Source organism: Gobius niger, assembly GCF_951799975.1.
Source record: "Gobius niger genome assembly, chromosome: 5".
Taxonomy (NCBI): Eukaryota; Metazoa; Chordata; class Actinopteri; order Gobiiformes; family Gobiidae; genus Gobius; species Gobius niger.
In genome coordinates, this window is record NC_136856.1 from 15,277,901 (window position 1) to 15,289,715 (window position 11,815).

Here is an 11,815-nt window from a genome sequence, read left to right on the forward strand (position 1 = left end):
CTTTTTGTAATTTAAAAAATCTTTTTTTTTCAAGTTTTGCTTGAATGTATGAATGTTAATATTGTTTTTGATTTAAATTGTCTATAACAAACACTGCAGTTTGCACTTCGCAACACAGTACAATGTAGCAACACGTCAAATCTAATGCTTTTTAATACAGATTTAATACACCTAAACTCGATTTTTCATGCCACACAGACAAAAAAATGCAAACGTTCCATCAAACAGAAACTAGGTGAAACTTGTGATACTCCAATGCAAATTATCTACAACCTCAGAGCAACAAAAAATGAGCAATTTCAGGAAAAACTGCAGTTGAATGTATTTTTGAAACATAATTTTGGATGAACTTGTGTAATAAAAGAAAATTGAACAATGCCATTAGTTTCCAAGAAGTTTATAATAGGTAATAGATAATGGGATGGATGTAAATAGCACAGAAAGTGAAATAACATGGTAGTAGCTTTGATGACACACACACCTACTTTTTTACTAGATATTGTGGTAATATGAACGATAACCGGAACAAAGTAAAACACTTAAATTATTTGATTACTTGAATTATTAGGAAACTGTATTTTCATGGTTAACACTGCATCCACCATTAGTTGCAAAACTATGTATTCTTTTAACTATGCTATTACATTTTATTATTTATTCTATTACCATCTGTAAAGTTTGACTGAATAAAGTATTGTACAAATGATTACCAGAATAAAAGACTAAAAAAACCTTTATGCAACAACATGGGTTTTTATGTGGGTTATAATGTTAAAATACTAAGCCTTCAGTGCAGTTTTTCACACATAAATGCAAAGCAAACAGCTGAGTTGTTTCGAAAAAAGTACACAATCAAGTAACATCATCAAATGTTTGCTCAAACGGTGGTGACAAACAGAAATACAAAGGCAGTCAGATGTAAGTTAATACAGCTCTTTCAATCAGCATCAATGCCGTTGATCACATAATGACAACATAATTACACGTTGAGGTTTCAGATTATACTGTCTGTTAATAAAATGCTTCAAATGTTTATATAAACCAGTGAAGTTGTAGCACAAACAAATGCAATGTCAAAAAGCAACCAAATATGTGTAAGTAAGACATTAGCTGTATATTGTCAGCCATTCCATGTCTGTTTCATTACACGTTTTAATCCTTTTGAACAAAACCACATGAAGAAACTGGTAACTTCCCTTTTTGTTTTTTTTTAACAATAGTTGAAGTTGCATGACTGATGAGAAGGTCAAAGGTGGATTGCAATGAACCATCATTCAGGGTAATTCAGGGCCATAAAGTGTTTATGGCCGTGATAGTTGCAGTGTCCTCAAACAAACCAACGAGAAGCTGAACTCTGACAGACTTAATCTACTGAGCAAATAATTGACAGCAGACAACAAGTGCAGCAACCCAATTTAGAGACACCCAGCGCCCTTTGAGATCCCATCAATCACTTTGTTTCCAAACGCTGATAGTCATAATCTCCTCGGCAGTTCTGGGCTATTACTGAAAATAACAAAGTAAGATATGGTTGGGTTGTGGACAAGGCTCAGCTAAATGCTAGTTAGAGAACAGGTGATTTTGAGCCTTTCTGTCATGTGACCTGCCACACAATAGTTATAAAAGAATCATGTGATGTGCATAACGCTGCGTGCCAGGGAATCTGATCAAACAACACTCACTTTAATCATTACAGTGCATTTGACCGGTCAAATTCCCCTTTCACCAGGACATAGTTAACACAATCGTAATCAAGACTTTTTTTTCCTCCACATAATTTCCTCTGTTTTTAATTTTTTTGGTGATGTCTGCCATTTTTCTTCCTTTTATGAGCTGAGCATGTGAAGAACAGGTAAAAGTTACATAACGTGTAACTGTACTGTACATAAGGCCTCATTTCACATATACCGGTAGTACATGCACACTTTTTCCCAACCTTTCTTAAAACTCATCCCATAATAATTAACTTTCACATATGGGGTAAAAAGCTTGTTTGATTGATTGTTTATTCCAAGTTCAATGCACATTATATATACACATGTCTATTTTTTACACTAACACGTGCAGCTTTTACAAAATTTGAACATGCATTCATTACATTTCCACATGCTTCCATATATACATAATACTGTACAAAAACTCGAAAAGGAGTGGGAGGAAGTAAACCTATAAGTTCCCACCCCACAGTAGTATCATCAATTCATTAATATGGTTGGAGCCAGCAATGCACGACAACCAATCCCAGCTGCAGCTGACAACACAGCAACACATCAGCAACGCACCACAGCCACAGAGCCAGTGACGCACAAACTCACGCCACAAAGTGACAGGACGCCATGTTCAGTCAGTACGACCACAAGAAAATCTGAATTTAATTTGTTTTTTCACACTTTTTCCCCATTATTCCAGTAATGCACATTGACTTGCAGCATTCAACCAATTATGGGTACAATACTTGAATTTGCGATTTATTTTCCAACCAAGAATGTCAATCACATTTTCTTTCTCTCACGTGGCAATATGTCAATATAGTGGTAGAACGATACAGCCCCCCCTCGAACAACAACCTCACTAGGTCACCGGCAGGCCACCGTGCCACCACATCCAGGATCAGCCACAATCATCACACGACCAGTGGCCATCATCCACCGCCACACCACCGGCTACTTCAGTGGTTGCTTCCTTTCACAAAAACAGTTGATATAAAGGTTACTGGGCTACACAGCGAAAGACACGTGTTCAAGATCTGAACAAGAGCGTTTTTGTTGCAGAACAATAGACCTGAATATCACTCAGTGCTGCTAAACTCCCCTTTCAGTCATGTGACCTTTCATGTTATAGCGGCCATTTTAAATACTGAAGGAGCATTATTCAGTACTACAACATGTAACAATAGCTCTACTCAGGATATAAATGAAAGACAACTGATTGACAGTGACATTTTTATGTATTCGTAATCATTGCTCAAGAAGAAAAACATGGTCCCAGAGACGCATGTTTGTGTGAAGAAACCAGTGAGTCAGTGTTTAAGCTGCTCAAGACGTTAGAATGCTACTGGTTAGCATATAGCTTCAACAGCTCTGACCTCTCCAAGAAAAAGCTCTGAACCACAAACTCCATGAATCTAACATGTGACAGAGGTCAGCACTGAGCTGTTACTGTAGTTTTTCCTCAGTCTTCATAGATGTGAGCCACACATGTGTTTATCCTGTTGAAGACAATGACAGTTGGCTGACAGTTGCTAACCAGTAGCATGCTAACGTCTTGAGCAGCTTAAACACTGACTCAGACTGAGACTCTGTTGACATGACAAACTGGAAAAATCACAGAGAAAGGTTTTATGTTTCCTCTTTGATGGATTAATTTAGTCTTCAGAGTGAAGCAGCTCTTTAGTAAATCCTGCTGTAGCTCGTCAGACAGAGCTGGTGAAATCACATAAACGTGCGTCTCTGGGGCCGTGTTTTTAACTCTTATCTTAGTAGTAGTTATTGTTTCATGTTGTAATGCTGCATAATTCAACTTCAGTATTCAAAATGGCGCCCGGAACTATGTGTGATGTCATTGGAAATGCATGTATATATTCAGACTTAGATTTCTAGTGCTCCATGATCTTTGTTATTGATGTCATGATGGGGTATAATATTTTAAATTACAGTAAAAGGTGAATTACATCTAGCAATTTGGGCAATGTCAACCGAACGCTTAAGGGCAGACACAAATTGGTACAAGAGTCAAATTAAGCTACACATTGGCACATATTGTGCAAACTCTAAAACACATTTTCAAATAGTAGCACATATACATTACATGTACACTATTCTTTCTTTGGACGTTGACTGACACAGTTGCAAGGATGTGGCCAGCTATCAGAATATCTAAGATAAGTGTGGAAACTTTGAGTGCTATTTCCTTATTTGTAACTATAAAAAAAACAACGCAAGCACTGACTCATCTTACAGTCTCTTGAGAGAAAAATAGCTCCTATAAAGTTCACAAAATATACAATTACTCATTTCTTTATCAATAAGTAACAAAAACATAGAAATAGAAGGTTTTATGAAGTGTCAGAAGTCCATTATCACCAGCAGATGCTTTAATCTTTTGTGGTTTGTGTTGAAATGATCAGTGCAAAAAAACATGAAGTGCAGTTTAACGTCACGGAAATTTTGGCATCACTTGTGTTTTAACATAAAAAATAGAAAAAAAAACATCCAGCGCTTTGTCAATCCATGTGAAGTCATTATCCTCTAGTACTCCTCTGACACGGTATCAGATAAAATGTCTTGGCGTGGGCTGGTGGAGATGTGGGTGTCCCCGGGGCCACCCAGCGCAGGTGGGGTGGGCGTGGTGGTGGTCGCCTGCTGGGAATGCTGCTGCCTTTTCCGGTTAATCTTCCTCTCTTTGGCACGTCTGTTCTGGAACCATATCTTTATCTAGAAAACAAAACGAACAAAAAGAAAGTCAATCCCTGTTTCGGTTGTTCTAGATTTTTTAGCAGTGGTTTTCAAAGCTGCTTTATGGATAGACAAACTGTGGCCAAAGCAACTTCCTCTTTCACAATGACTTACACCACAAACGTTCAAGCATGAAATATTGAGCAAATTAAATTTGTTTTTCACATAATGGAGGCCTTATCTGCATCTCTCTTTATGTGGATTTGGGTCCAACGCGCTGGCACAAAAACAAGTGACTTCTGATTGTTTCCAAGTTATCTCAACAATAAATGTAATCATTAAACTTATGTTACTTGTCATGTCTAAAACTGTGGTGCGCGAGCTGCTTCTGGTGGTTCTCTGGCTTCCTGTTGTGTAAAAAATAGACTTTAAAGCAGAACAGGCCTCAACTCTGCTCATAACCAGGCTGAAAACAGTTCTGTTTAAGTGTGCATGTGACCACTCTTCACTCAATGACTTTATGTTCTTTACGGCCTTGTTTTGTGACGCCCTTTAAATTGACTTGTGTTTGAGTTGTGCGCTATTAATAAACCTGAACTTTAACAATTCCAGACACTCCGTTGTTCAGCTCCTTTTATTTCATTTTTTATGTTTTTTTTCACTTTTATGTTTCTAGTCATTTTTTTTAGAAGTCGTGGTATTGTCCAACTTTAGACCCGATTCAGCCCAAGTTGAGACCTGATTATCCTGTTATAGACCTGCTTTGGATCTGGTGGCACTCAAAGAACCAAATAATTTCTTAGGTGGTACTTGGTTTGAGATTTGAAAATGTATTTATCCCATTTCGGTAACGCGTTAGAATGCAGCCCGTGAGTTTCAGGTGTAAGTACGGGTAACAAGAAAGTAATTACACATGTAAGTACAGGTACTCTTACAACGTGTAACAAGAGGGAACAATGTGTAACAAGGCAGTACAATGTGCAACAAGGGGGAACAATGTGTAACAAGGGGGAACAATGTGTAACAAGGGGGAACAATGTGTAACAAGGTAGTACAATGTGTAACAAGGTAGTACAATGTGTAACAACGTGAAACTATGACTCAAGGTGTAGCAAAGATATTCAAAGAGCAATTAATGGTGCTGAGCTATCACATAGATGAGGCAAAAGGGAATGTGGTACTATAAATTGTGCATTAATTTTAATGTTGCAAGACAACAGTATTGCTGTTTGTGAAAGTGAAGACATGACTCCAGGCATTTTTATTGATTGTTGTTGAGACGCTGTTGCCTGTAACAAGCAGAAACAAGGAAAAGTACCACGTTATCAATGTGCATGTATAGTGTAACTAATGTGTAAGTAGAGGAGAGCACGGGCTGTAAATTGAAGTGAGAGACTATTGCATGAAACAAGCAGAAACAAGAGTGAACAGAGAAAAAATAAGCAGAACAGGTGAAAATGAATACATTTACTACTCCTTGACACATTGTGACACATTGTGCTGCCTTGTTACACATTGTTCCCCCTTGTTACACATTGTAGGAGTACCTGTTCTTACATGTGTTACATGTGTAATTACTTTCTTGTTACCTGTACTTTCACGTGGAACTCGCAGGCTGTCTTCTAAAGCGAAACCCCTGTTTCTATTGCCGTACACTGTGAAAGATGTTTTTGGCAAGTCTACACATATCTGATGATAAGTTTGAAACTGTTTGCACAAAGATGGCTGTCATGTTTGCATATTAACCTCACCTGTCTCTCCGAAAGGCTGAGCGCCATCGACAGCTCGCTCTTCCTCCTCATTGTGATGTACTTGTTGTACTGAAACTCCTTCTCCAGCTCCAGCCGCTGGTGGTCCGTGTACACCACCCTGTACTTGTCCTTGGTGCGCGTTTTCCCCCCTGAATCACAAAGGACGGATCAGGACACATCACCGGTTGCACAAACATCATCTTATTGTCGCTTCGGTGAGTCACAGGTGTTTTCGGACGACCAAAGACGTCTGGTGCCACGGTCAAGTTCAGGCGCCACTTAAAAACTCATCAACCAAATTAATCACGTTAACTACAACCAGTGTAAAGACTCAGCCACTGCATTGCATCAGTGGCTGGGCTTATCGCTACCAATGGAGTTTACATAGTTATTTACACAGGCAGCTATTCATTGACACATGTCCGCACACACTTATAGGAGAAAGAACTCGGGGGCTGAGTCAGAGCTATCGATCGGAAATCTCAACCGGGTGACAGCATCGATCCGGGCGGAGGAGTCGACGTAGATTACAAAACATTAATATTTGAGTTTTTGGTTTGCTCCTACGCTTAAGCTTGTCTTTAAGTGTTATCTAGCCGGGCCTGTCACCCTCCCAGTGGACAGAGAGGGTGGGGAGCGACACTCGCAGACTCCGCGGCCTCTGCTGTTGTTAGCTTTGCATTGGCATCTCGTATGTTGGCGGAAGGGAGAGGCGGCGGGTCTGATGAATGTGTGTGCAGCTTGTCTTGATACCATAGTGTGAGGAAATAAGTTGAACAGGAAAAGGTAGTATTTCAGCATAACTGTCTTCTCATGTACCCACATCCACTCTAATAGAGCAGTGACAGGAAAAATGACTGGAAGCCACTGCATACCTTATGACGATAACTTCATGATATGACTATAATAATCAATATAATACCCTCCAATAGATCACTATTTTTTAAAACAGTCTCCATTCTGTCCGTTTGCAAAACAGATGAAAAAACTCAACGTATACTTAAAATGGTAAGTCCTGACTGTATTCTGAACCATTATCTATTACCTCTATTGAATGAGAAAGCAGTGGAGCACCTTTAATATGCATAAAGTTGTTAATTGATATGCATATAGCATCAATATGAAATGTATCACTATTGTATTGTGATGCAAAATATCTATGTATATTGATATTGATATATTGTCACCCCCGTGCAGTACGGCTGTTTGTGTGAATGTGAGCAAGAGGATGCTGCACAATTTCCAAGGGGATCAATAAAGTGTTTATCTATCTCTCTACTGTAGATCTGCGATTCAGAGCAGCAAAACAAAAATTCAATTCCGAGTGCAGATTTTAAGTGCGTCCATGAACATTTGAGAGAAGACTGAAACGTGAACTGCAAAAGTAGTAGAAGAGTCAAAATAGATTTCAGAAAATGTTTGTGGAGGTGAAAACTACAAGGTACAGAGGTTTCATATATACATAATAAGACCCCATGGGAATATTTTTAACATATTACATATTAACATATTGTGTCCGCAAAGGATGTTGTTGTACTACTAATTGCAACCATTCAATTTGCCATTTGCCCAGCTCTTGACTCTACAAATAGAGCAAAAAACTCTAAAATGCCCCATATTATGCATTACTGTAGCTTAAAAAAGGCTTGTTTATGGGATACGCCAAAGCATTAACACCTGAATTAATTCCCGATACCAACACGGGGAGTGAAGCCGTTTAAACAAAGCTAAAAGCAATAGCTGCCAGCTTTTGGTGAAATATGCTTGGTAGTGGAGGCAATTATAGCAGCAAAATGATGAGAATGAGTCTGGATTTGAAAAACACTGGGAAGATGGTTGAATACATGTTAAGCTCTTGAAAGGAGATGCATGATTTAAGCAAAACACAACTCAAAATAAAAATAAAAATAATAATACATAGATTATTTAGGCTAAGGAGATTTTTTCCAGTTGGGAAATAAGGAATGAATGATCTTCTCACCTGGAGCAGACGTCCTGGCTGATTCAGGGGGTCTCCTTCTGGATATGAAGGGGTCCTGTCCGGAGATGAAGTTGTAGGTGTTGAAGGAGCCCCCTCCCGCAGTGACAGGGGTGCTGCTCAGCTCGTGAGAGGGATAATTGACCTGTCCCGGGCCGGGGCTTGACCCCTGGTGCAGGCTGTACAGATAATCGTCCCGTGGAGCGTAGGGATTCCATGCGCTCGTGGAGGGGTCTCCCACGTGCGGATGATACGCGGGGAATTCGTACGGAGGGGCGATGTACTGCCCGTTCAGAGACAGGGGCTGCGGCGGGACCCTGGTGGGAGAGTGGTGGTACATACCGGTGTCTTCTTCGGGCAGGTGTTAAACTCAAACCCGGTGATGCATGTTCGGTGTCTTGCTTTCCCTTCAGCGCGTTCTCAGTGTTTTGCCTGTGAGTCCCTGGACTAAGACCGGGCTACACCTGACTACACACCTTTATGGATTTACCTGAAGGAGTCCGAAGGTGTATCACTGTGACGTCACGCCTCACCTGCTGCTCCTGAAGGCACGAGGCCAGTGACCGTTATTTACCCAGTTAGCTTCAGTCAGACCTGATAACCGAGGTGATAACAAGGTGAGCATCCGACTGAAGACAGACCTTTGCAAACACAGGCCTGCTCTACTTTTAATTACAGAAGAAACAGATGACTTGGCCTCATTAGAAAACCAAAACAATGTGTTTACCTTACCAACATATTGCAGGGAATCATGGTTAATTATAATTTAAAAAAAGCACATGTTTGCAAGCCAGAGGCCGATCATCAACGCCTTTGGGCCTCGAAGCTGAACATGACGTGGCTTAGCTTGTTTACTTCATGTTTAGTATTAATCCATATCCCTATTCAATGCTGTGTTAATGTTCAATAACTGCACTGGAGTAATTTTGTATTAAATGAGGAAGAATTAACTGAATTGAATGTGTCACAGCCGTCACAGCATGGTCACAACATAATAACAGCAGTTCCTAATATACCCACTAGAGGGCACCAGAGTAAAAGCAGCAGAGGACTCCCTTATTACTGTATGAGTTTGGATAAAAGGTTCCTGGTTGGGGAGACAGTGACACTCTGTCGTTGTGTCCTCGGGCAAGACACTTCACGCACCATACCTCCAGTGTTGAGACCATTTACCATTGAACTGGCGCCTTAAGATACAACAGAGTAATGTATCAGTGTATTAATGACTTATTCTATTCTAAACTGTTCTGAATCACATCAAGAAAACAACTTGTCAAAAACATTCAGGTCCCACAGTTTGGAAAACTGAGAACTTGAACCTTTTTAGCGGTTACATAAATCTCATGTATTTATCCGAATGAGTATTTATTTTAGTGGATGGCTTAAGCGCCATGATTTGTTTTGAACAGTGCTGTGTAAACTGTGTTCCCACTGCCCTCCTTTTTCAGATGTTCAAACATTTGGGGGACTCTAATAAGAGGCTTGAGCTGCTGCAGCAGCTAAAAGCTCACATGTGTCAGAACCAGGGCTGGTGTAGGTGCTCACACCCACCAGTGCTTTCATCTCCCAGTGGCTACACTGCAAATGTGTTTTGGAAAATTTGGTAGAAAATAAGAGAAAAAGAAATAAAAAGGAATCTGCAGTGTTTGCAAAATATACAAAAACAGAGCTGCTGATAAAAGCCTGCATTCTTCTGTCTTTGCTCTTAGGTTTTATCAGTAATATATTAATATGTTATATGTATATATAATGCTGGCCCTTCTGGGGCCATAAGCAACAATCCACTTGGGGCCCTACAGCATGCACCCCAAGGCTGATTGATGAAGAGTGAACTCATTTATGATAAAAAACAGTTACACTGTGCAGTAGTGTAGGGCAGAAGTGGAACATAACCTTCATTTGGGCCCTGCCCCACTAGCCACTAACCCGCTGTTAGACTGCAGTTTAGGACGATACTAGTCTATTTCCCCCACTTTTTTAAATGGTAAATGGTCACATTCTCTCACCTCCGGTCCCTGACTCAGTTTGGGAACCACTGACTTCAAACTAACTGAAACCTGCACCTGACGGTTATATTTTTATTATACCACTGAGAATTAGCCTGATAATAATTAATTAATTAATAATCTGAGAACTAGACTTACTGAAAGTAGGCTTGGGGCTGCGGGGGCCCTACGCAACTTGCGTAACCGGCGTATAGGAAAAAACGGCTCTGATTATGGTGGTTACGATATTGCTTCTCTGCAGGTCAGATGAAGACATGGGAAGATCTGTTGCCATTGCGAAAGGACATGTCCTCCGGCCTATAAGCATACAGTACAGCTTAAATCTACTTGGGTAAGTAAAGAAACTATAAATCATACTTTTTTGTAGCTAAATATGCCTTTATGCTCATTAAGTGCTTTAGTTTTGTATTCGGATGTAATTCTGGTGTCTTTAGTAAATGTTTCTTGCTGAGAGGTGTTGATTACATGGACAGAATTAGACAAATTCTAAAGCAGGGCGTCATTCCCCCCTGTCTTATATATCTGGGGCACTGCTAACTCTCTAATTACTGCGAATGAGGCCTTCAGATTTTCGCTTTCAATTAGAGGCAAATATGTGCACCGACGCTATTTAGCTCCGATCCCTCCTCCCTCCTGTTTCTGCTGCTCACTGCTTTTGTGGCATTTGTCCTCACTCGTTAAGCAAGGAAAGAAAGTTTGTTGTTCGACACCAGGATACAATTGTTTCATAAATAATGTGGAATCAGTATTTCATAAAAAGATTGAAAGGCAGTGGCAGCATTTGTTTGGCGTCAGGTATGCATTATTATTGTGTATTCTCTGGCCACACAAGAGTCACATGACAGTCTACTTGTTGTTTCAGCTCCAAGCCAAGACCTTAAATGATGAGTAAGGGCATCTGGATCATGAGGCTGGAAGATACTGTGTATTTTGATAATTGCATGTGTCTAACCTCTTTCACACCTGATTTTAGCTGTAGTTTATTTTCCTGAGAAACTGAGACTTCCATGTTTGTTTCCAAAGCGGGACACTTTGACCTCCTCCCAAACGTTTTTTTTTCCCCCCCCTTCTTTTGGCCGTCGCTCACATACTCTTTCACTCTTTCTCCTTGTCTTCTGCAACGTGTTTGTTGTTTTTCGTGGGGCGAGATGGGGTCCAGATTGCTGTTGCCAATAGTGACTGTGGCAGTTCAAACCTCCAGTTCTTCGCCAGGCCATTCATAAACAAATGAGTCCAGACTTCAGAGCCACAGCAAAACAATAAACCAAGCTCAGTAGGTTGTATTTTGAAGAGGAGAGCTGCATGTTATTAGTGAAACATCCAATCACAGAGAAATGTTCAAATGCGTTAGTTGCCTCTATTTATTTGCTGCACATTTTCATCAATAATAATGAAAATCAAAGGTATAATTTGAGTGGCGGGATCAAGCTAATTGAAAAAGCATGTAATTATTAGGGTTATTTAAACACTCTTCCCAATACCTGGTGGTTTAGATGCTTCTTTTAGTTAAGCAACTTGCCTCTATTCTCTCATGTGTGAAGGCGGCTGGACGTGCTTAAAATTGAAATTTGAAGATACTATTTTGAATGTTTTATTTGTTCCCTCTTCTGTTTATGCCCCCTCTCTCTCTAAGCCCTCCCACTATCCCAAACCCGCTAACCCGCTGTTGGGCCGGACCACTCACAC

General features: G+C 40.2%; 1 protein-coding gene across 1 annotated transcript; it reads right to left on the reverse strand.

The window, feature by feature from the left end:
• Window positions 1-4,247: 4,247 nt before the first annotated feature.
• On the reverse strand, window positions 4,248-8,463 carry LOC306963333 (homeobox protein CHOX-CAD-like; the record flags this gene model as incomplete). Its single annotated transcript, XM_079556873.1, has 3 exons — window positions 4,248-4,433; window positions 6,146-6,309; window positions 8,127-8,463. 3 exons carry the CDS (start codon window positions 8,461-8,463, stop codon window positions 4,248-4,250), a joined length of 687 nt encoding a protein of 228 aa, XP_079412999.1.
• Window positions 8,464-11,815: the final 3,352 nt, after the last annotated feature.